The sequence below is a fragment of the Raphanus sativus genome, chromosome 1, assembly GCF_000801105.2.
Source record: "Raphanus sativus cultivar WK10039 chromosome 1, ASM80110v3, whole genome shotgun sequence".
In the NCBI taxonomy this organism is placed as follows: domain Eukaryota; kingdom Viridiplantae; phylum Streptophyta; class Magnoliopsida; order Brassicales; family Brassicaceae; genus Raphanus; species Raphanus sativus.
This window is the reverse complement of record NC_079511.1, coordinates 7,076,039-7,102,024: the sequence shown is the minus strand read 5'-3', so window position 1 is coordinate 7,102,024 and position 25,986 is coordinate 7,076,039. Positions and strand designations below refer to the sequence as shown.

The 25,986-nt window shown below is 32.8% G+C and overlaps 4 protein-coding genes, 1 long non-coding RNA gene and 1 other non-coding gene across 7 annotated transcripts; 1 reads left to right on the top strand and 5 right to left on the bottom strand.

Moving 5' to 3' along the window:
• Positions 1-2,709: 2,709 nt before the first annotated feature.
• On the top strand, positions 2,710-9,220 carry LOC130495097 (uncharacterized). Its single transcript, XR_008934377.1, has 2 exons — positions 2,710-3,244; positions 8,957-9,220. It is a non-coding gene; the product is annotated as an uncharacterized LOC130495097 (long non-coding RNA).
• Positions 9,221-9,690: 470 nt separating this feature from the next.
• Positions 9,691-13,745, bottom strand: LOC108812239 (centromere protein C). Of its 2 annotated transcripts, none has more exons than XM_018584823.2 (11): positions 13,499-13,745; positions 12,955-13,172; positions 12,774-12,862; positions 12,568-12,658; positions 12,273-12,466; positions 11,417-12,183; positions 11,244-11,319; positions 10,958-11,076; positions 10,392-10,644; positions 10,165-10,272; positions 9,691-10,065 (listed from the first exon to the last, which is right to left on the bottom strand). In XM_018584823.2, the coding sequence occupies exons 1-11, from the start codon at positions 13,661-13,663 to the stop codon at positions 9,932-9,934; spliced, it is 2,214 nt and encodes a 737-aa protein (XP_018440325.2). In that variant the 5' UTR covers positions 13,664-13,745; the 3' UTR covers positions 9,691-9,931. The 2 variants fall into 2 exon arrangements, with proteins under 2 accessions (XP_018440325.2, XP_018441099.2); XM_018585597.2 differs by having other exon boundaries at positions 10,392-10,641; positions 13,499-13,744.
• A 143-nt stretch (positions 13,746-13,888) lies between these two features.
• On the bottom strand, positions 13,889-13,970 carry TRNAS-AGA (transfer RNA serine (anticodon AGA)). The gene has a single exon. It is a non-coding gene; the product is annotated as a tRNA-Ser (tRNA).
• Positions 13,971-14,866: 896 nt separating this feature from the next.
• On the bottom strand, positions 14,867-15,700 carry LOC108843759 (uncharacterized). Its single transcript, XM_018616991.2, has 3 exons — positions 15,345-15,700; positions 15,125-15,253; positions 14,867-15,038 (listed from the first exon to the last, which is right to left on the bottom strand). Exons 1-3 carry the CDS (start codon positions 15,698-15,700, stop codon positions 14,867-14,869), a joined length of 657 nt encoding a protein of 218 aa, XP_018472493.1.
• A 794-nt stretch (positions 15,701-16,494) lies between these two features.
• LOC108858815 (E3 ubiquitin protein ligase RIE1-like) lies at positions 16,495-17,331 on the bottom strand. Its single transcript, XM_018632686.2, has 3 exons — positions 17,187-17,331; positions 16,863-17,070; positions 16,495-16,759 (listed from the first exon to the last, which is right to left on the bottom strand). The coding sequence occupies exons 1-3, from the start codon at positions 17,297-17,299 to the stop codon at positions 16,589-16,591; spliced, it is 492 nt and encodes a 163-aa protein (XP_018488188.2). The 5' UTR covers positions 17,300-17,331; the 3' UTR covers positions 16,495-16,588.
• A 1,384-nt stretch (positions 17,332-18,715) lies between these two features.
• LOC108861965 (cyclin-A2-3) lies at positions 18,716-22,010 on the bottom strand. The gene is made up of 10 exons (XM_018635999.2): positions 21,851-22,010; positions 20,884-21,181; positions 20,610-20,784; positions 20,381-20,517; positions 20,200-20,292; positions 19,982-20,115; positions 19,712-19,898; positions 19,464-19,613; positions 19,229-19,363; positions 18,716-19,129 (listed from the first exon to the last, which is right to left on the bottom strand). Exons 2-10 carry the CDS (start codon positions 21,112-21,114, stop codon positions 19,076-19,078), a joined length of 1,296 nt encoding a protein of 431 aa, XP_018491501.1. The 5' UTR covers positions 21,115-21,181; positions 21,851-22,010; the 3' UTR covers positions 18,716-19,075.
• Between the last annotated feature and the right edge of the window lie 3,976 nt (positions 22,011-25,986).

Below are 25,986 nucleotides of genomic sequence, written 5' to 3'. Positions count from 1 at the left end.
AAATCAATGTTAAAAATTGCTAGACAGTATTTATAGAAGACTAATGACCAAGCAAATTATTAAAGGTTTAGATAGGGTTTAAACGTTAACGAATTATTGATATTATATATATATTATATTATATTAGATATTTTATTCTTTGACATTAGCTATAAAATTATTCTTATGAATAATCAAAATTAGATATACAAAAAAAACTGAAACAATTTTGTGCATTTGTACTGATATTAATGTTTGGCTTAACATTAATAATTAGTCTAACATTAAAATTAGACTAATTATATCAATTTAAATTAATGTAAACTAATTAAAAATTATATAAATTATATTTAAAAATATATTTTAGTTAACACTGATTTTGCAACGTCCTGGTATGTGGTATATGAAAAACTTAAAATAACTGATTTAACTATTTATGTCATTAAAGTGCACTTAATTTTTTGGTCACACATCAATTTAAACTTCAGATTTAAGCGTTTTTGGGTTGGAGTAGTGAAAACATGAATAATTTATCGGAATTGTTTCGCGATATCGTGTGAATGAGATCAAAACACGGAAAAGATAATGCGGTGATTGTAAGGTTAGTGAACAAAACTTTTGAGCTTCTACATTAACGCATTATCCGTTGCATGGAATGGACCACAGTCCGAGGGAGCGGATGTAGGAGTAATAAGCCCATTGACCATAGACAGTCAGATATTACAAGTGATAATGGAACCGAATCCATACGAATAAATCAGTAAGGGTTCACACTAATATGGGTAATGATTATGGGATGCAACGATGACATTATGTTATTTAGGAGGAGGTAAATTATAACATCCCAATTTGTGGTTTATGGAAATACTTAAAAATTGATTTGACTATAAGTATTATCAAAGTGCATTTATCTATTTTTTTGTCACGCATCTTTTTAAAAATCCAGAGTTATGCGTGATTGAACTGGATTAATGAAATGATAGATGATCTATCGAAAAGTAATTCATGATATCGTGTAAGTGAATTCAAAATAAGGAAAATCATGTAATTGTATGTAAAATCAGTAATAAAACTTTCAAAACTCTCAGAAACTAACACACCAGTAGTCACAAAAAATAGGACTACAGTCCGAGTGATCAAATGTAGTAAACCCACTAGTGGTCGGAATGTTAGAGATTAATTTCCTTTTAGGTGACACCTGAACTGATTTCTAGAACCATGTTCCAAATTATATTTTTAAACAAACTGAAGTATAATTGGAGCTTCTTTGGGCAAAAATATTTTCAAAGAAACGAATAATCCAAAGAAGCAAAGATCTTTCTAACTAAATATTAGCATTATTTAATCTCTTATTTATCTGTGCCCCTTAGGAATTTTCTTATAAACATATAGTAGAAACTCTATAAATTAATATTCGACAATTTAATAAACACGGTAGATTAATAATTTTTTTTCGTTTTTGAGTTGAGCTTATTCAAAATATGATACAAATCGATAAGAATATTTTTTTTATAAAAATTCTATGTAAATATAGTTCTATTAAAATTATAAATTAATATTCATACATATGTAATTAATATAAGTGCAAACAAAAAATGTATTGTTTATTTTATATTCTCAATATAATTTATCACTTTTTTCTTAACATTTCAATCTATTATGATAATATTTAGTAACATTATATTTAAAACAACACTTAAATTTTAGGAAACACATTTTATATATATATAAATAATATAATAAATAATAAAATTTTAAATTTCTAAAATTTAGTTAATATATATATACAATCAAATCTAAACAAATATAAATTAATAACTTTATAAGTTAATAAAATATCATAATCCCAACATTATTAATTTATAGAGGTTTTATATTTAGAAAGTAAACGATGATGAAAACAACATATCTGGAGTTTTATAATTATCATCTTTGGAGCCTTCAAAGAACATTAATTAATCAAGTTTATTTGCATAAATAAATAACAATAGACTTGGAGTGTTTCACCAAAAAAAATTGACTTGGAGAGATGGCATGTCCCATGCAACTTTCGACACGTTCTGGGGTCCACCACATATCCAAGTACATGAACATATTATTATGCACTTCTACTGTGAGTTGAATAGTTTCATACATTTATTTCCATGTAAATGCTATTAATGAAGAAAAGAAAACAAGAAATTTGTTTGTCCACTCTCCATATTATTATTTCTAACTGAAATTGGTATTTCGAAAAAATATAGTTCATCCCGAATCTAAACCAAGACGTCGAGATTCACAACATACTAATCTTTTCACATGGTTTTCATTTTGAAATTTGAATCAAATGAAAACAATAAATCTTTGAAATGGCTTAGGTGGGTCTGATGATTCATTCAAAAACAAAAGTGGTCTGATGAAGATAAGAAGAAACTCAGACGACACCACACCTGGCTGCGTAGCATTTGGAAAACTACACGCACAAGCTTAAAATAATGGGAAAATAACAAACTTTTAAGGCGTCACCATTTTAAAGCAAAGTCGTCCAGAACTTCGTGATTGAATGATAGGAAAAAGAACCTGGATCAGTTTCAAAAAAAAAAAAAAAGAACTTGGATCACTAATACATATTAGATTGGATTCATCCGTTATATGAAATTAAATCATTTTTTGTTTTTTCTTTTTAATTTCTATATATATATATATATATATATATATATATATGGGTTCTTACATTTGGCCCATCGAAAATTGAATTACATATTTTTTAGAGAAATTAGGCATTATATACATGAATAAAGACATAATTAGCTATATACCAAACTATCCCTGACCAAACTATCTTTCTTCTATCTCTCTCTCGTGTTTCTTCTTCCAAATCCTGCCCAAATATTAAATTTTTTTTCCTTTCTTTTATTTTTGAGTTTCCTTAAAATTCCTAAATTGATTTTTTTTTGTTTTGTCAATAGATTCTTCACTTTTTTTCTATCTTCAAAGATGTGAATCCATATTCATTTAAATATATTTCTTTCAACTTAGCATCTGGATCCAACTAGTATTATGGCTCTGGATCCTAAAACAGTTTGTGGCTCTTCTGTTAATCATTGGGTTGATTCAATTGGCGAAGAAATTGACTACTTAGGAGATGTTTTTATTTTGTTCATCTTCTTTCCAGATCGAAACAGAGATGATTTTTGTCAGAATTTTGGAATTGGATCTCAAAAGTTTATGGTTTAGTGAATACCACAACGAAGATGATGGATGTGCTATCGAGTATAGTGAGCAGGTAAATCTTTACTTAGCTGTTACAAAACATGTTAAAGATATTTAAAATGATTTTAAAAATCTTAATAAATAACTGTTATTGGTTGGTACATAATTTGTTAAATGGTACAAAATTTGTTACCGGTGTAACAAGTCACATAACATTGTACGTCAAAACTTAGCAGCTACATCTTATATAGAATGTTTCTATTAACCGGTACATGTTTGGTTAACTGTTTTAAAACATGTTATCATTTTTTAAATTAGTTGCCAATATGTTAAAAATACCTATCGACACCTACTATATATTTTGTTAAATGGTAAAAAATATATTATCGTACTAACTTAATCATTATCTATTTAACAAATATATTCTTAACGGTTAACAATTATTGTATTATATAGAGATCAAACAGTTGTATTATGGTTCAGCTTAGCATTAAATATCTATAGTTAACACACTCATAATTTACTATGTTTCGTTTCTCTTTATACATTGTTTTTTCTTTCTTTTGAAATAGTTGCAGTTTGTTAACAGAATAAGTAATAATTTGGAGATTTAAGAAGAAGATCGGTTTGACATGAAGTTTTAATATTAGTTAATGTTGAGAAAATTGGGAAAGAGAATGACAGATGATGGAAATGTGAGTTTGGGAAAGAAAGAGAATCAAGATAAAAATTTAGGGCATGGACAAAACGGGAAAGTGAGACACGATTTTCTACTGTAGACTTAGGTTTTTCATGATTTTGGGTAGTTACCTAATTTTGACTCCATTTGTGTATATCTAGCAAATTAACTCTATTTTTTATAAATAAAATAGGTCAGATACTGTTAAATCAATAAAATAAATCCAAAGGGAAGCATCGTCAGCTGGTTCGTCAGGTCAATGCATTAAACAGAACGGATACAATAAAGTGAATGATATATAGATAAGAAAACAAACAAGTAAAACAAACAAACTTTATTGTAAAACAACAAATGAATATGAACAATGTTTTATTGATAAAGAGAACGATCAAGAGTAGCTTTGTCTGACTGATAATTACAAAATCTAAAATACATCATGGTCTATATATCAATACATCGTTTATTTTTACTTTTCCAAGTCGTGTAACCCAGATATATCTCTGGTCAGCTAAAAGACATCGTACTTCAATTGTTTACATATTTACTACTGGTTTTTAAAAAATGCATATTCTAAATTTTTTTTTTAAAAAAATACATTTTATATATTTTCAATGCAATTTTTATCAATTAATAATAAAAGATTGTGAAGTTCAAAACATTAATTATAATTTGTAAAGTTTTATTGATTTTAGAAAATAAGACATACTCTCTCTATTTCCAAATATAAGTAGTTCTAGAAAAAATAGTTTATTTCACAAAATAAATAGTTTACATGTTTCAATGTATTTATTTATTTATTGGATATTGTGTGACAAATGAAATAATGTTAGGTTTTTTATAATTGGTTGAATTTATTGATTAAATTATATTTTTTTAAAATAACAATTTTCTTAATATTCATCTTTTTAGGCAAAAGTATTTATATATCAAAATGGAATGAGTATAAAATTACAGAAATTATGTATTTATTACTAAATTTTAATATGTTTTATTAAAAATGTGAAAATTCTAAAATATACGTTACATTATTTTAAATGCGGAGGGAATATTATATTACTCGACGATAGGAGAACACATTATTTGCACGGTCGGCAATCAAATAAAAAGTTCAAAAGGTTGAAGATATCCCGTGAATTGATAGAACCGTATTTTATAAACTACGGATTACTGAATATTGTAAATAATAAAAATGATAATACTATACCAAAGAGTAAGAAAATGATGATACAACTGCAGAGGCGAGATATTATCTCTTTCCTTAACTCAAAATACGTCCCGTAGTGCGACGGTTCGATAACGTAATGAGTCCCAGGATACAACTGCAAACAATCTTCTGAATTTGCGTCACTCTATCAGAAGCCTGGCGAAACTGGTTTTGTGTTGCACTCTCAGACACAAGAAATAAAAAATACTAACATGACTATTCAATATAGGAGATTGTGGTTTTTCTTTTGGTATTTGATGTGTCTTACTTTCTATCATGCTAACAAGCCATTTATATAGAAAAATAATGAGAAGCACAAGTTTCATTTTCAACATAAAAATGAAACATCCATGGTGCACTAATGGAGACTTTATTTCTTGTCATTATTATGTGAATTCATTTCACATTTTGACCAAGAAAATAAAGAGTATAATTATTATTATTTGACTCATTCAAACAAAATAATATACTTTAAATGGATTTCTTTTTTATATTTTATCAATATAAAAGATCACATATATTTGGTTTATAAGATTAAGTTAATGAACATGAAGTCCAACTAACAAATCAAAACCCAAATCCAAATATCTAATGTATATATTTGTAACTTTATACAAGTTTCTCAAATCACACACATTAGACCTCCATTTCTCATTCACACTAACTCTATTTTTAGCATATGAATACATTGCTAAAAAAATAGTTCCAACAATCCCCCACATGAATAGAAATGCTTCTAAACACTAGACGATTTGACAGACTTGACTTCCTAGACAAGACTCGACAAGACTCAACTAAGGACTTTTGAGAGTACAAACGAGAAATTCACTGCATGATGAGTTGGTAGCAATTTTTCAGCCTTGAACCAGTCATTGTTAATAGCTATCGGATTTACTCGGCCAGGAGGTGGCCATGATGTCTTGAACCTCCCGGGCTTTGGTGTAAACCTAGACAATAGCCAAAACATAGTTTCATTCTCTCACAAAACCAATTTCTCTATTGTGTTCATTTTGGCCGTGAACATTCCTGGTAATCATGAGTGAACTTTAGAGAATATAGCCATTTTATTCTCCTAGAAACGGCCCCATTTCACACCCACAAGGTGATTTGCCATTAGTTTTGTTTAGAGGAGTATCATGTACTACTCCATTCATATCTCAAAACAATTGGCACAAATCATTAAAAGCAAATGCTTATCCTCTATTCCTTACATGTAGCACTGTTTAATCATCCTAGGAACTGGGTATAGACCGAAGTCTTACAGTGCTTTGGGCAGATTTAGTTTGACTTAGTTGTCTCCTTGAACCTATTTCTTGGGATCTCCAATCTGATAAGTAGAGTTACCGCCAAACCTCATCTTAGTTCATAGGCTAAACCCATTCCTCTTGATGATATTACAATTTAATCTCATGACACACCTTTAATAACAGGATCCTAGGTTGTCATCACAGTGAACATAATCTCTTGAGATTAGTCGAGATCAATTGTGTAATGATTTTTGTCATCTTTTTTTTTCCAAGATACAATCAACCATTATACATAAACTCAGTGCATAACACTAGTTTTTTTTAATCATATTTTGATAACTATCACAAAGTTCATTTGGCCTCTTGCCAACGACTTTATATGGTAAGCAAAGCTTCCCCCACATTTCTTGAGATAGCTCAAAATCATGCATATTTACATTTAACATCTCTTAGAGCTTAGAAGGTTAATCTACAACTCCTTTAGATTTAAATGAATAATAAAAACAATTTTGAAAATGTATTTCATTCTTAGAAATTCACATTTTAGATACAACTATTTTCATAGTTTTCTCAAGTTGATTTATAAATCTAACTTGTATATGCTTTGAATTTTTCCAAAACATATTTTGCTTTTAGCAAATATACATATCATTATATGATATTGTTTCTACCATCAAGACCACCATTTCCTATGGTTATTCTCAAACATATTGACTTTAGAAACTACAATACAAATGTCAGTTTCAGTCATATTGGTTTGAAAATTCACATTGGTTTTGCATGGTCAACCTTTTTAAAATGTGCATTAAAGCATTCACGAAAAACAAATGTTTTGATCAATATAAACAAACATTTTATTTCTTATGGCAAATGATTTATATGTGGCAGACCTCTCCCAAATTTTATTTGGGGCATCGACTCACAAAATCTATTTCCATCTATACAATTTGATCTCAAAAGATCAAAAATGTTGTTCATAAATATGTTTTCACCATATTTTTTTAAACTTGACTCTTTTTTGTTTCTCATGGTCATCCATGTGCTTAATAATTAAATTAAGTTACACCATAAAGAGAAAATCTGTCACAATGAAACAGAAAACGTTAGGCATTCTTGATAATTAAATCAAATAAATTTGTCTTTAACCAAGTCAAAGCATTAACATGCACTATGACTAAAAACGTTTTATTCTAGTCACATTTTTGACTAATATTAAAAAAATGATTGTAACCACTGGATCCATCAATTAATGATTTTAATCTCCATAGAAATCATCAACAAAAATAATCTGATGGAATGAACAGATTCTTTATCACCATGAAATCTCCAATTCCTGTTTTCATGACAAAACACTTCACAAAATAATCAGTTTTGTTAGTATAATAAAACAAAAAATTTACTAGAAAGATTATTTTGAAATAGTCTTATTCCCAAAGATCAATCAACTTGTTCTTACAAAAAAAAAACACTTTTTACAATAATCAGTCCGGTTAGTGCAAAGCAATAAACGGATATTTTGAGTTAAGACTGATAGAACCGTATTTTATAACTACGGATTACTGAATATTGTAAATAATAAAAATGATAATACTATACCAAAGAGTAAGAAAATGATGATACAACTGCAGAGGCGAGATATTATCTCTTTCCTTAACTCAAAATACGTCCCGTAGTGCGACGGTTCGATAACGTAATGAGTCCCAGGATACAACTGCAAACAATCTTCTGAATTTGCGTCACTCTATCAGAAGCCTGGCGAAACTGGTTTTGTGTTGTACTCTCAGACACAAGAAATAAAAAATACTAACATGACTATTCAATATAGGAGATTGTGGTTTTTCTTTTGGTATTTGATGTGTCTTACTCCCTCTGTTCCTAAATATAAGATGTTTAGAATAATTTTTTTGTTTCAATATGTAAGATGTTCTCATATTTCTAGGTAACTTTAACTTTATCAAAACTGTGTAACCTATCAAATTTAATAGTTCTATTTTGTAGTTGGTCAGATAGTTTTTAATTTATAACTTTAATAAAAGTTCTTAGATAAAAAGTGATTTTCTTATAACCGTGTTTTATCTAAAACATCTTATATTTAGGAACGGAGGGAGTACTTTCTATCATGCTAACAAGCCATTTATATAGAAAAATAATGAGAAGCACAAGTTTCATTTTCAACATAAAAATGAAACATCCATGGTGCACTAATGGAGACTTTATTTCTTGTCATTATTATGTGAATTCATTTCACATTTTGACCAAGAAATAAAGAGTATAATTATTATTATTTGACTCATTCAAACAAAATAATATACTTTAAATGGATTTCTTTTTATATTTTATCAATATAAAAGATCACATATATTTGGTTTATAAGATTAAGTTAATGAACATGAAGTCCAACTAACAAATCAAAACCCAAATCCAAATATCTAATGTATATATTTGTAACTTTATACAAGTTTCTCAAATCACACACATTAGACCTCCATTTCTCATTCACACTAACTCTATTTTTAGCATATGAATACATTGCTAAAAAATAGTTCCAACATGAATATCATCAACTTGGATTTTGTTTATACATTTCTATAATCTATTATTGCATCGTAGTTATCTAATGTGCTGATGAGTTTATAATTTCATTTCTGTTACCAGTGAAAAATAGTAGTAGTAATAATACTTTGATTTTAAAATCTTGGAGCGTCTTTTACATGTCATCATTATTGTCCCGAAGTGAAGCGTAAAAGGCAGACGGCGAAATTCGAGAAAGATTGCTCCCACGACGGGGACATATTTACTCAGTCGCAATTTTTTTTGTCTGGTTAATTATGCTATACTCAGTCGCAATTGAAAATACCTTTTTTATTGTCATAGAATATTCAAGCTCATTAAATAAGTAATATCGTCAAATTCTAATCATGTTCTTCCAAATTGAAATACCTTTTTATTGTCATAGAATATTCAAGCTCATTAAATAAGTAATATCGTCAAATTCTAATCATGTTCTTCCAAATTTGTGACTTCTTGCCAATATTGGCATATGACCTAAAAGTAAATTGTTGGGACATAAATCACGATGCCTCTATCAAAAGATTAAAATCATACTCAAAAAGGAGATTCCAACTCTAACTTCAAGTTTAAATTTTTTTAAAAGAAGTCTAAACAGTTGAACCAAAGTCGACATTTTTTCTTTATTCAAGTATAGAAAAGAAATAAAGATGTTACGACACTAGAACAAAATCATGTTAAATTTGAACATTGAAGATTGATAGTCATGAGCCACCCCTGAGTTATAAATGATGCAATATATTTGCTTTTAGAGATAATAATAACTCTAATAATAATAATAGTCAGGCCGTCTTAAAGCGAAAAGGGATGTGGACAAAAAGTGCCTTAGAAATGAATACCAAAGACTTTGAGACTAATCAAAATGGAGGAAAACTAACTGAAAGTTGAAACTCTCGGTTACGTTTTCGAAATTCCAAAACAGTTGCGGTCTGAATAAAGAAGAAAGTGACAGGTTATGGAGACCCGAAGTGATAATAGTGGACACGAAACACCATATCAATAGAGTTATGATTAAAAGATTATTTGCTTTGAACACTCTCCTCCTAGGATTATTAAGAATCTTCAGTGCAAGGCGGCTGATTCAACGAACTCTTTGTATGCATCAGATACAAATGATTTCACCTTCAATGCGCGCGTTTCGCCTTTGCCCTTGTTCCCCGGAGATTCATACTTTATTCCGATCACAGTCGCCAAACCTTCCAAAACAAAGATAAAAAAAAATTTATGAACTTGAAATACACCATGGAGTCGATTCGACATGGTTATTTAAAAAAAAACAAGAATATGCGACTTACTCCCGTGAACACGTCCGTACAAGAATCTTTCACCTTTCCAGTATTCAAGAGGTCTCGACTTAATCCTTGTACTTCGTCTGACACCAGTTTCCCAATTAGTACCAGCAGCTTCAAGAGAGAGGCAAACCAAAAAAACAAGAAAGTCAGTTTAGTATATTTTCAATCGACATAGCTTTGAAGCATGATAAATAGAGTTCAGTTTCTTTTTGGCAATTCTCTACTGTTACCTGCAAGGCTTTTCCTACGGGAGAACATCTGACTCTCACGTGTTACTGTCTTCTTTTGCGTCTTCTCCGTTCTCTCGTTCGCTTTTCCTTTGGTTTGCTTCTTTGCTCTACTTTCATGTGATAATGTTTTCGTTTGCTTGTCCTTCTCACTCTCGCCGTGCACGGTTTTGCTTCGCTTTTTCATATTGCTATCAGAAGATCCTCTCTTGCTTCTCTTGTTTGTCTGTTTCGCTGACGAGTTGTGAGCCTCCTGCTGAAGAAAAATGTCAATAAAAAAATTCTCATATTCGTTTGGTCAAGTAAGCTTAAACTTAAGCCTAAAACGAATTATACACCCAATTTACAAACCACACAACACCTAACAAGAAACAAAATCTATTGAGTCTGTTCATTGTGTTATTTTTATCATGCATTTTATAACAAGGATCCAGTAGAAAACTACAGTTCAAAATTAAACAGGAAGAAGAATATATCCAGTATAACAATCCAGACCACATGAAGATGAATTGGCCTCCACCTAGTATCAAGGTCCCATAGACGTGAAAAGATAATGATGGGGAACTAACCTGAGCATCTTCTACTTGAACTCCACAAGTAGTGTCTGCGTTGTCATTTTCCTCTCCATGTGGTGGTCCTTGAATGTGCTCCTCATGTTCAATGGATCCCTCCATGGTGTTGTATTGTTCTGTAGATAAAATAACGTCGTAATGAAAAAAATTTTGGGCCACAACTTTTAAGTGAGCTGAGATTGTTTATGGGGAAGTATGTACAAGTTACGGTAGGATATATGTTAATTTGCTTGTTTAGTTTTTGAGATTTCACTATAGTTTAAAAGGTCAAAAAGGTGAATACCTTGCTGATATGGGATGCTTTCATCTTCTACAGTAAAATGATCCATTCTTGCATCGTCTCTAGGTGCAACTTCCGCCTATTTCGCAAAAAAAAAAAAATCACAAGAGATGTGACTAACAAGAGGTACAAATATGGTGATAAAAAAAGGCATGTCCAGTCGGGGAGGAACTAACCAGGTTGTCTAACTGCTCAGTTATTTCATTGATATCAACATCATTTTCTCTTCTGCCAGTGTTTCTGTTTGCTTCACTTTCACCCATGAGTACATCTCCCTCATTTCCTTTTGTTTGCACATCTACATTCAGCTTCAGTGTGGCTGGATCTATGTCCGTGATGCTATCCACACAGTTATCTGCGTTCCTATCTGGACTTGAATTAGATCTATGGACGCCAGAGAGAGTGTCAGAACCATCTTCAAAGAAACTCTTCTGCACTGAATTGTTGAATTCGCTAGCAACGTGAACAGCGCCCACATTAGACGGAGATGCATCAGTTATAACGTTATCAGTATTGTTGGCCACTGAAGATCCCAAAGTGGCATTCGAATCCTTTGCAGTATCGACCTCTCCAGGCTGTTGATCGCCTGGAAGCAAATTAAGCCTGTCGGGAAATGAAAACTGATCCTGTGGTGAATATGATGGTGATGCCTGGCTTTTTTTCCGACTCGCATCACTGTTGATCCCTTTTACCAAATTCTGTATGTTTGACAACGCAGTTCTTGGCTTTGATGGGTTCCTTCCAGACGCCTTCAAGTCCATTCTTCTGACATCTATAAATTCAGGAATTTCAGGGAAAGCAAGCCTTTGCTTATCAATGGGCTTGATATTCAAGCGTTCCTCCAAAAGCTTGACACCAGCATCCCCGTCAAGCTCATCCGGAGAGCAAGCAAGCAACTCAGTCAAAATATTTTCTAAGTTCTTGTCTGCGTTTGCCGTTGAATCTGCAGAACAAAGTTGGTAACGCTATCAGACTTGATCGAACAAAAATGGTAGCGCATGACATTCGTTTCTAATACAAGTTCCCACTTACCATCAACTTCTCTGTCCGCAGTCTTAACATGTGCAGCTGTGTTTTCCTCTAAGCTTTGTTCCGCAGGCTTAACATGTGCAGCAGCGTTTTCCTCTAAGCTTTGTTCAGAAGGAACGGGGTTTTCACTTTGAGAATTTTTCAAGTCAATGAGATAACTATCCGTATAAGTATGCTTGTATGTACCCCGTTTTCTCCTGTAATTGACAAATGTAAGTGTCAAGGGAAACAGATAACAAAATCTGCAAATGGAACAACTCTAAAACATGCAGTAACAGAAACTGCTCATAGTACATACCCTGGAAGCTCTGGTCTGCGAGGGCGTTTCTGATACTGGTGTGTCTCTTTTACAAAGGTGCCAGTCTGCTTCTGCCATTCTCGTTGAGCAACTATTTCAAAAATCAGCAAAAGGAAAAAAAAAAAAATTCATATTCGAATGGTAGTCATATGAATATATAAACAAGACAGAGCTATGAACATCAGAAAAAAAAAGATATAACTCACTTAGAAATCTCTCATACGCAGCAAAGTACTCTCTTGGTTTTGGATATTTACTTGGATCAAAAGTTGGTTCTTTTTGAGGTGATGATTCACTGCAAACAAGAATAGTCATAGGGCTTTTAGCCAACTCTTGTAAAGGAACCAGATGAAGTAGTAAAGAAAGAAAAAGAGTATTTTCTTTTACCTTATCGTAGGCTTGAAAGTAAAGTGTGCTCGTTTACGTTCATACGCCGGTCTTCTTTCCCGCTTAGTAGGGATAGGGTTCGCCTCGACACCAACAACATTCGCATCTTCTTCTGATGCTGCTACACCACTGCTCCCAGTGCCTTGCTCTAAAACTTGTGAGCTTTCATCTAAGATACACTTTGCCTGCTCCTGATGCTCTTTTGAAACTTCAAAAGGCTGTGTGAATAGAAGAAGACAGCAGAAAAACAAAACTGCATTAAAAAAAAAATCGTTCTGCATTTCTTAACAAACGATACACAGAGAACCTGAAAATCAAAGCTAACGCTCATATACATCCCAGCTCTCTAATTAGGATTCACACAAAAAAAAACCTAATAATCACCGAATACGATTTTTTTTCTAATAAAGAAATTGATATCGCATCTCTAAAATTTACCGAATCGACTCACTCTCTCCGCGCATTTGAGCAACAGCCGGAATAAAACAAAGGTAATTAATCGAAATCAAAGTATGAAGCAGATGAAGAGGGGAGAGTTTTTAACCATAGATTCGAGGAGAGTATGCGTCTGCTGAAGAGCGTCGGATTGGTAGAGAGGAGGAGGAGGAGGGATGGACATTGATTTCAGCGTGCGAGGAAACAAGGAGAGACCTGAGTAAGAATGTAGGGGATCTGACTCTAGAGTTGAACTCCGTCCCGGATCAACCATCTGATTCACCGGAAAATTCTCCGCCGATTGGAGTAGGGATGATAGAGAGAGAGAGAGAGAGGGGAGAGAAGTTACGCGATTTGAAAATTGGAAGTGTTTGGGAAAGCGGGTTTGAGTAGCAGTGAAAAAGCTAGGGTTAAGTATAGGCGGGATGATAAGCTGAAAAAAAACGACAAAATTAAAAATTAAAAAAGAAAAAGGAGAATTGAAAGAGAAATAAAAAAACGTGAACGGCAGGATTCGAACCTGCGCGGGCAAAGCCCACATGATTTCTAGTCATGCCCGATAACCACTCCGGCACGTCCACTTTTTGTTAAGAGTATTCTTTCAGTTCTAATATTCAAAACGGGAACAACAGATCTAAAAGCTGAACTCCTTAATATGGTTTAAATAGTTGTTTTTTTCCGTAAAACGGTTAAAATAGATTTATATTAAATAATCCAGAAATCAAAAAAACAAACTGAAGAAAAACCATGATTTCTTTATAAATTAGTGATATATTCTTTACATGATGGATTCCCATCTGTATCAGATAGCAATGAGCATTCAGTTCTCGATTTGGTTTTTCCAGTTCCAAAGATTTAGGATTTATTCGGATATTTAAAAAGTTTGATTCGGTTATTTTAATTTTTGATTCAGTATATGTGATAAAATTGGAAACCAGTTTATATCTGAGATAAATTCATATCACATTTGATTTCGGTTCAGTTCCACTTTTTCAATAACTCTAACTCCCGCATAGAGTAACCGGAGTTGCTTGTCGCCGGTGGGTCAGCTCACATGAACAAGACTAGTCGGGCTTTGGCTTGGACACCTCTCATGTGTTATTAAAAGAATGTATATATTGTAAAGATACACCACTATATAGTATTGTATTTTACAAAGGAACACAAAGCATTGAGCTTACAATGCATTGGTGCTGAAAGACTATTGTAAGACCAACTGTAACAACACAATAATTAATATTGTTGGTGCTAATAGTTATAATCTTTTTAAAGGAATACAAAGCATTGACCTTTGCTAAATGATTTTTTAAGACCAAAAGTTCACTGATCAACAAAGAAACAGTAGATGCCTTTATAAAGCCGGATTTGTGACAGCAACACATAAGAAGGCGCAAAAGAAGATGGTTACTGAAATACAAATCAACGTTACAATAATTATTGAACAAAAAGAAGAAGAAAACAACATGAGCCACCATTTTTAACGGCAGATGCACGCAAGGAATGCACCTATAAGCCTCATTATGATTTCCAGGACTTCCCTAGCGGCGAGAAGACATAAGGTCCCAGGCAACAAGTAACAGACCACTGCACATGCTAGATTCACAAGTACATATCTGATGAAACTGAAAGTAAGGAGAGCCGTAATTAACCTGCAAATGGGGACAATTAAGAAGACAAAATGTGTGTATTATTATTACTAGTGAGACATAATAGTAAATTTCACTTGGATGCGTACCAGAAGAATTGAGTAGTAGTATCATCTAGAGATGATGGGTTGACCATAAAATTCCATACAAACACCACAAACCAACTCACGAAGAAATATTCAAGCACCATTTTCAACGTGTCCATCACCGCATTGATTCTACAAACCAATAAAACCATTGTATATCGATTCAGTTCTAATGCCTTCAAAATAATTTGAAGAAAGAAACAGAAAAGAAACCAATTGGTACCTTGTTCCTCCTGAGTATTCTTCTGCATATTGAGAGCTAACACTTCGGTTATAATACCAAAAACGCCAACATATGATAGGGAGAGTGGCAATACAACCACAGGTATAACCGATGATCCATATCAACAATATTGTTTGTGGATGTTCTTGATCTCTTGGCTGAATCAGAAGTATTGACGCTGCAGAAATCTGGACAATAGTCACAACAAACTCGATTGGGTTCCAAAAACTTTGATCTGCATATGGATCACCCCGTTCAACAACCTCATGTGGTGTTTGATCATCGACTGATGAAGAGTTTCCGATGATTGTAGTGTCAACGATGTGCTCACTCTTGGTCAACAAAGGCCCCTCCATTGATCACTTTTCTTTAGTCAAATCCGGTTAGAGGTTCATCTAATTCTGCGTTTATACTTGAGGCACAAGGCAGATATTGAACCTTACTAATTCTTTAGTCCACGACTTATTTTAAGACCAATTCTAAGAAATTATAGTCTTTTACTATGTAACAATTATTGAATTGTGTAGTGCTAAGTTATATCCCTTATATACTAAAAGTAAAATGAATACAAAAGTATGTACCCCCTCCAATTATTTATAAGTCTTCTAAGACCAAATCCACACCAAAACCTTTAGAAAGGTTCTTGGTAATACATATGAAAGTTGAAGTTTACATATTAAGTTTGCAACTATGGTTTGTGTTTTAATTATCGACTGTAGATTTGAAGCGGATGGTGACCATTGAATTGATACAGAGGCCATGTTGATTTGCATGTCGCTGCCTATGACTAAATATTGTTCTTTTTGTTGTCGCAGATTATTACACTTTATGACATGCGACTACGATCTGCGGCCTTAGGTTGTTCGTTTTGTTGTGGCAAGTCACATAAATTTTTTAATTGTTAGTCATTTTCCAGTGAGTTTCCGATGATTGTAGTGTCAGGGATGTGCTCACTCTTGGTCAATAAACTCTTCACTGATCTCTTTTGATTTTATTGCATGTCATACACTTGAGACCCAAAGCATATAATACTGAACCTTTCTACTTTTTCTGCAATCGATTTATTACAAGATCTAAACTACACCGGGACCAACTCTAAGTCAATTATTAAATTATTTGAAGCTAAGTTATATAATCTTGTAAAATAAAACACAAAGGGGTTCAATATTGACATCTCTGAGTTATCCTGATACCGAGTTAGAAACTAGTGAGAAAACGAAAAGAAAACTCAGCCTCGTACATTTTCATTCGTAGAGATACAAGAGTGTTGGAAACACGTCGAACTGTGATTGACAGAGAGGACATGTTGGTCTAATTCTCAGCCACCTCCTTATGCACTTCAAATGAAACACGTGAGAACATGGTAGTTTCCCCTCTTTTTCATCTCCGCAATTTCCCAAGCAAATGCAACAAACCTGCAGATAAACGTAGAAGCCAAAGTCAACCAAAACCAGCTAATTGGTGATATGATTTTTCGAATTGAGGATTTTATTTGATTATATGATAATTACTACTCACAATATCTTCATCTTCCCTTTCAGAGTCTACATCGTTTGATCTCGAAAAGCATGCATACGATGCTTTGATAAACATGATAATAAGTCTAATGACTCCTGCAACCGAGTGATAACATATATAAACAGGCAGTAATGCACAGACATAAAACAGTGCTACAATTATACATCCATGTCTAATGACAGTGAAAGCAAGGAAACCCAAACTTAACCTGCAAGAGACAAATGAAGAGAAAAATAAATAAATGGGTACTGTATATATACATGATTAGAGGATTCTACTCTGTTTTTATCTAGAAATGATGGGAAAATTTTGGTGGATGCTCACCAGTACAGTAAAGAACCATCATCAGGAGATGGTTTGTCATAAAAGAACCAATGATACCCCCAAAACCATCCAATAAAGAAAAATTCAAGCACGACCTCGAAAAATTCCATCATCTTATGAATTCTACAATCAATATAAAAACAACCATTACATCTAAAACTATAGTCTATAGATACTATTTGTTTTTTAGCTAGCTAATCCAGAAAGAAAATAAAGTTTTACCTTGTCCTTGAGTTTTCATGCCCAACCGCAGCCGCTTGAATGTTAACTTCTTCATCTGTAGCAGCGAGTGCTGTAGAATCGGAGGTATATTGATCAAAAGTGTGAAAACGCCAATAGAGGACAGGGAGATTTGCAGTACAGCCACAAGTATAACCGCTGAACCATATCAACAATGGCGTTTGTGGATGTTCATCTCTTGCCACATTCAGACTCAGAACAACTAAGGCTGAAATAATCTGGACCAAAGTGGCATCTAACTCAACTTTGGTCCAATATCTGTTAGGGTGCCTAGACTCATCATCTCTAACAAGACGGAACACATGGATGAACAAATACATCAAAAAAATTTCGGAGATACACAAACCACAAAGCTTTCCGATTGGCTTGGTGTTAGGTTATAGTCTTTTTGGGAGACTAAATTTACATGAAGACCCATTCTAAGGTACATGACTCACAAAAACAAACAAATCATATTCCGAGTCAAATCCACCAACATATCTTTAAATAGTCAACGCTGTGTTGTTGCCAACACGATCGTGAGGTGACTAATAGTAACATACCAAGATTATTGTAATGCAATATTACCAAGATGAAACATATTTAAAGATATACAAAACAAGAGTTGGCAACAAAACAGTACGGGAGGGTTTTTCTTTTACCACTTCTACAGCAGTTATCAACGATGCTGTATATTCTTTCTTTTTTTTACCAAAGATGATATACACTTTTTTCCCATTTCATTGGAGGAACATTAATTTCATAAGCCTATTGACATCTCTGGAATTTTTTTTGATACAGAACTTATAGAAGTACTTTTTTTCTAAGCTGAACCGATTTCAAATTGAGAGGATTCAGTGGTAACTGTCTTTAATATTTACAACGTCTCTCAAACTTATAAAAAGGAGTAAATTCGTGTGTGTCAGCATGTTTCTAAAGTCTCACACTCAACGCAAAAATGGAGTACCATTGCCATTCTCTTCTCATCATGCCCTGCCCAGGGATTGACAGAGATGACATGTGTGTTTGGCTATCAGCCATTCGTGTGTGTTTCACTATCAGCCAGCCATAGAGACATCTCAATATACATAAATCTCATTTAATTCAACATATGTTAGTGTTTCAAAACAAAAAAATTCAACATATGTTAATCATCACATAAATAATTCCAAAAAAATTGAATCAACGATCTGTAGAAAATTGTTTCATCTTATATTATAAAATCTTTTGATATTTTGATCACTGGCTAAAGTGTTAAGGTGGTTTCTATATAACATAAACAAAAGTAACATATCTATGAGAGCAATAAATAGTAATAAAATGATGTAAATACTTAAATTACCTCATCGGAAAATACATAAATAGTGTGAAATTCCCGAAACTGTTTACATTGCGCCTCAAGATGGGGAGAAAATGTACATTCTCGATACAACTAAAATAACCTCTTGTTACCGATTAGATTGAACCTGGTCTGGTGTTTGGAAGAACCAAACACCAGTTCCAACTAAACCGAGCTAAACCGAATTCTAATCAGGTATTAGATGAATGGGGGACTGTGGAAACTGTTTTATGAACAAAAAGAGTAACAGATATTGAATGAAGACGAACCGGACCATCAATGTCACAGAGATCTATTATCGGTTAGGAGTTGAACCGGTTGGTTTAGCCCTTCAGAATAGCGTGTCAAGTAGTTTTGGAGACATGAGAACCGCCACAGATTTGAACTGCAGATCCAAAAAAAATGGTCTTATGAGGATCTGAGAAAACCATTATTCAAACCATACCAAACCGGGTTTAGTAATGTGGTTTATATATGAACTTACCTTCTCTTGCCTATACTTCATTCGTACAGCGCTCAGAGGGCAACCTTTGGTGTTAAGCTGCAGATCTTGCAAGGCATGAACAGATGCTTTCAGATCTGACGCTTTGTACGTTGTGTAGTGCTCAAGTGTTGGATTCTGCAGGGGAGGGAAAAAAAAGAAGTTAGAGATACAAGATCTCTGGAACTAAACTAGTGTCTGGATATAGATAGAGAAAGAGAGAAGCAACGTTACAGACCCATGGGTGGTTTGACTGGTCTAATGTCCACTTGGCAAGAAAAACAGCTGAAGCAGCGATGACTGAAGGAAGAAACTTCAAGAAGTGATAGTCTATCAACGTCAACTCCGTTAGATAGCTGGCTAGACACTCGAGTTCAAGGCGCGGTCTCTGCACAGAGGAGAGGGATAGATTCTCAAAATCTTTTAGATGAAAGTTTGTATAGTGAGAGAACAGATAGATGAGTGTATTGCAAAAAAATGCATTACCAGGTAAGAGGCTTGCGCTGCTCTGAGGAATCTCCTTAGGAACGTTTTTGGAGTGGGAGTGTATATCTGAAAGCTAAAATGCGCAAGTACTTGGTTCTCCATCTCCAGGACCTGATCTCTTGTGTAGGTGTTATCTGTGATGAAGCAGAACTCTTCAATGCGCGGCGCATTGATTTCCTCATACTTCCTGTAAAGTTTGAAGGGAGAAAAAAAGGTTAATGTGCATCTGAGAAGAGATTTAAAACTAAAAGCTGAAGAGGAGGAACCTACGAGGCAATTAGCATGCAAGTGATGCCGAGGAGTTGAAGTCTCTGTCTTTCCAGGTAGTTTCCATGGAGGAACCAGTCTATGAGATACACTGTGAGGTAAAGAGTGTCAGGTACAAGCGTGTATTCCTCAGAGACCTGTGAGTGAGATGAGACTTTTGTCAGAACCCAAGTGGTAGGCAAAGAAGCTGCAACACTTAGCAATCAGAGCAAAACACTAACCTCAACAAGCCAATCAACCAGAATCCCCCGCATGGACTGAGTGATGTCCTTCTGTATCCTCTCCATAAAGTCAGGAACAGGTCTGCGTTTAAGCTGCTAGGAGAGAGGTGTCACAGACGCCACAAAGAATCAGACTTTGAGCAAGTTTCTTTAGAGACTATCATCAAGCGTAGATTATTACCTCTGAAACACGCAGATTGTAGTAGATTTCAGGGGCGTAGAGGCAGCACAGTAAAGGATCCTTGTCATCAGAATCAATGTCTGTGAATTTCGGGAGATCCAGTTCAGTTGAACTACCAATCACAGCACTTTTCTCAACTGTAAACCATTTGCCAAAAAAAAAAGTTTAATAATCATTCAACAAGGGGAGAGAGCTAAAATCACATGAAGATTTGTGTAACTTGGAGCACCTGATCTCCCAAGAGGTCTTGGAGGCAATCTGTGTTTCTCGATACAGTTATCAGCAGTCACTGATACAAGTTCAGCTTTTGCATCGGTCCCGGACTGAAGAAGATCTGTGACTTCTGAAGTAACACAAGTAGCCAACCCCTGACTCTTCTTTACCTGCTTGACGATGTCTTTAGCCTGAAATGGCGAGGAGATGCATGTTTTTACTTCAAAGATCTTCACAAAACATTATTAACAAAAAAAAAGAAAAAAGAACATGATGCAGTTTTTAACAACCTCGAGTTTAACTTCATTGAAGGTACCATTTGAGATATCACCAAGAGCAGCTCGCTTCTTCTTCTTATTAGGTGCAGTGACGTTGTTCACGTCCTCCGAGGCTGGTCTTTTTGTGCTTGCTCTCTGTTGATTCTGTGTAGTAGTAGTAGTAGAAGCCGCCGCTCCAGAAGCGCGCAAAGCAGACGCAAAGGCACGAGTGAGAGGACGGGAGACAACATTTTCCTTCCCCATGTTTGAAATCCCCACTTGAAGAAAGAGACAGCCTTGAAGTTTCAGGACTGCATCATCTACCTCCGATCTGTGAAATTGAAGTCAAATAGAATAAGATCACACTACACAGGAGGAGATTGCTCATCTGCAACAATGCACATATATATACAATCACCATATGGATTCTTATGGAAACTTTCCAATGGAATTGGTCCGTTGAAACAAGAATATCACAGAGAGAGATACATTTTTTTTGCAAGTTGAAAGCTTAAAACTTTATTAAAATCAAGTAAGATTTCAATGGTAGTAGAATCAAAAAAAGTTATTTGATTTCCTTACCCAACAATGCAAAACAGTAATGTTCGAGATTAGTACCAAACTTTATAGCAGCGACATCTATATATCAAATATCTCCTAGAGAATTTGGAAAAAGATATATATTAGGAAAAAACAATATTCGTGGAATCTAAACAATGTTTCTTTCTTTGGTTGGGTTTCATTAAACATCATCCATAAGAAGACAAGCAGACACATTTTAAACGGGGGAAAAAACGAACAGATCGTGAGAAACCTTTGCAGAGCGGAGCTCAAACATGTACAAACCCCTATCGACAGAACTCAAATTCTCTTCCTTTTTAATTTCTAATTAAGAAACCCACAAGATAAAACTAAGCAGCGGGCTCAATGCAGGTACGCGGATGCATAAAGTTTAGATCTTTTTATAAGAAAATTAAGTGAAAAGGATTGAGATTTGGACCTGCGGAAGCTCCAGAGAGAAAACCCTTGAGGAAAAGAAGGAGCTTGGAGGGTGGGGAAGGGGGCAGATCGAGATGCTGAATCCGCTCCGCCCTTGGGGAAAGAGAGTGTCTTTGGTGGTGAACGAGACGGAGCACTACTTAGTACTGTGTGTGTTTTAACGATAAAGAAGTCACATTTTTAGAAAATTAATTATTTTTTTAGAAAAAAAGAAGAAATAAACTTTACTAACGACATTAAAACAGTGTTTGAAAATTAAAACAGTGTTTGAAAATTAAAACAGTGTTTTATGTATTTGACCTGTTGACCCTAACATATGGGTATGGGCGTTATAGTCATATACTTTAATTAGTGGTTAACTAATTATAATTTTAGTAGGGGATTTAAACATGGATTTGGTTTGATCTGTCCGTGAGTTGTGGGTAATTAAAAGTTTCTATTAGTACTTGTCTACTAACTATGATTATAATTGCCTCGTTAATCATTCTTCACACGTACAGTGGGCTGGGCATATGTGTCATTAATTCACCGTTTGCTAATTAATGAGAAGCAACCGAGCTATAGAAGAATCCCTCCTCTAGCGGGAAATCGGCTAATTCATACATCAACAAAAGATCGCGGTCCCGATCAGTACATACACTATATACCTGTGCTAAAGCATACATCAACTCACATTTTTAAAAAATTTCATACATCAACTATTATTTTTCGGTTAATTCATACATTGACCGTCTTACCGTTAGTCAAATTATAACGGTGTCTTATGTGGACTTAACGGATTATGACGTGGCTTTTATATTTTATTTAATTAATAAAATAAAAATTAAAATAACTTTAAATCTGTCGTTGGGGGTTTCGAACCCGGGTCCAGCCCAGTTTGAACTATCCACTCAACCACTGTGCCAGACGAATATCTATTGTATCTTAGTTATATCTAATATATTTTGTTCTTATATTTCTAATTATCTAAAATTAGCTCCACTAAATATATATATAAATTCTAAGAATTGTGTTTAATTACTTTAATTACCTTAATTGTTTTTATTGTGATCTATTTTTTTATTTCAAAATAAAAAAATTTAAAATCAAAAAAGTATTTTCAAAATTTACAAATAAAATATAAAAAACGTTGGAAAATAAATTTCCAAAATTATTATTAAAAGTTTGAATATGAAACATATAATTCAAAACTATTAAAAATATTTTTATTTTTATTATCTATTTAAATATTTTTTATATTTGTATATTTTTTAAAATAATTATTTATATTTAAATAATTGTTTAGAATTATTTAAATATTTTTTATTTTTAAATAATTGTTTAAATAAAAAATATTTGAATAGTTTCAAGTTATATGTTTTCAAATTCAAAATTTTTATAATAAACTTTCGAAAAGTTTTTTCAATTTTCTATTGTGCCTTATTTATTTTCAAATATTTTTTATATTTATTTGTAAATTTTGAAAATACTTTTTTCAAATTTTTTTATTTTAAAACATATAATTCGAACTATTAGATAATGTTTTGTTTTATTATCTGTAAAGCAATGGGTATAAGGACCCTTTGATTATTTAGTTTTGATGATGAGACAGCAATGGAAAGAAAATGGAAATATTTGAAAAAATGTTCATTAGGTATAATAAGAACCAATAGACGATAAAATTAAAAAACTGAGTGTGGCGCAATGGCTAACGGATTTTATGTATTATTGGCTAGACCCGGGTTCAAATCTCCCACATCTCTTTTTAATAAATTTGTTTCTATTAATTATTAATTATATAAAATATAAAAAGCCACATAATCAAATATTTAACGGACAGCTCAGCATCTGTTATTTTTGACTAACCGAAAATTAGTCAATGTATGTAAAAATTGAATTATGTTAGTTGATGTATAAAATTTGAATATATTATGTGTTGATGTATGTTTTAGCACAGGGTCCGAGTGTATGTACTGATCGGGACCGCGACACTCTGTTGATGTATGAATTGGCCGTTTTCCCTAAGTTTTTACCTTTAATTAATTTCCAAATAAATATAAATTGTTTAGATATAAATAGCACATCATAGGGAACAAAACTATTAAATTGATGTAGCACGATGGTTGTAACATAGGGCTGGTTGGTGCCCAACCCAGGTTCGAATCTTCACATCCGCAAATGGTAAGGATTTTTTATAATTTTTAATAAATGTAATACCCACGTAAACGAGTCAAACTGCCAGCTCAGATTCCGTTATCTTTGACTGACGGAAAAATAGTCAATGTATTTAAAAACCGATTTTTGTTAGTTCGTGTATAGAATTTAAACTAATTGAATGTTGATGTATATATTTGCACAGGGTCCCAGTTTATGTACTGATCGGGACCGCGACCCTCTGTTGATGTATGAATTGGCCGATTTCCCCTCCTCTAGCCATTAATTAATACAACTTTTTGTTTTTACTTTTTCTTTTTCTTTTTTGGTTCAAGTGTTTTTCTTTTGTTTTGTTTTTTCACTTTTGAAGTAAATCTCTTAATTGGGTAAAAAATTCAATGAGCCAAATGAAATGGCCCCAAAACTCGATTGCGATTGGTGGATGTTAAATGATGCAGAGATGTTGTTCCACCATTAGGCCATCCTCGATCGTCTTCTTCCTCTTGATAATTTTGTTTAGGGTCCCTTGTCAATACTTCGTTGCTGGTGTTGTGTAATATATATCTTAAAGAAATAAAAACTAAATTTAAAGGAAGAATATAGTAACAATAGAAGTGTTAAAACATTAATAAACCACTAGATTCTGATCCGTCCTTCCGAGGGCGGGTATATTTTTTGTTGAAAAAATTAAGTTTATGTCATGAATATTTTTTATCATTGATAAATTATATTTGTTAAGAATTTTATAAAACTTATCTAAAATTATTGTATGAATTATTTTTGTTATTTTAAATATGACCAAAATTTTGAAGATTCTAAATAATTCTGACCCGTATTATGATTTTTGTTTATTAACCTGCTGTTAAACTTGTGAATTATTTCACAGTGATGTTAGTATTTTAATTTAAATAAAAAGTTTAATATTTTTAAACTATTGTTTTTTTGCCATAGACCCGTTATGTATTGATAAAATCTGTTTTGTGTATTTTTAAAAGTTTATATGATTTTTTATTTTAAATGAAACTATTTTTTTTAATATTTGAGAACATTCGATCTTCAGAATCTAGATTCTGACCCGCCCTTTCAAAAGGACATTTATATTTTTTGTTTAACTTTTTCTAGATATTTAATTGTAATACTTGTGTTTTTTTTTAATCATATTTTTTTTGTAGTCATATATGTATATAAATCTTAATCAAAATCTATTTGATTTACTGTTGAAATAATAGTAATTTAAAGTTGGCCGGTATACACTCGTTTCTTTATAATTATAAATCCATTTTTTGTAATCATATTTATCTATTCAGATTAGGGCTAGACATATCCAAACTGAATTTGAAAACTCGAAAAGTACCTGCAAATCCTAAAAATACCTGGAGAAAATATATCTGAAACTTATCCAAAATCAGATCCGAAAGCCCGAAAGGTATCTCAAATTTTACCCGAACACCCAAATTATATTTTTTGGAAATCTAAAATTTACCTGAAACCTGAAATTATACCTAAAAACCTGAACCTGAAACTTAAAAAAATATCTGAAGTATCCAAAATACACAAAATCATCCAAATTTACCTAATATATAATAATTTTTGAGTATTTCGAATACCCGATTGGGTCTCTTGTAGGACGTAGATCCAAACCGAAACTTGTGGGTCCCCATAAAAAAGATCCAATAAATATTTTAGCATAGACTCGGATCTGAACCTGTATTTTCGGATCCGTTCTAGTTTGGTTCTTCGGGTCCGGTAAAATGTTAGACCTATATTAGATCTTGATCTGTGCTTGAAGCGCATATATAGTGTTGTTTTGTATTTTTTTCTGTAAATATGTCTGAAATTAATTATTACTATTTTATTATTAACTTTCTAATCATAAATTTATGAATACAAATTGAAGATTTATTTTAAAATTTAAATATACTAATTTTTTAGTTTATTAAAAATATTGCAATGCAAACTATAAATAATATATATATATATATACATACAGTTATGCTAATAGAT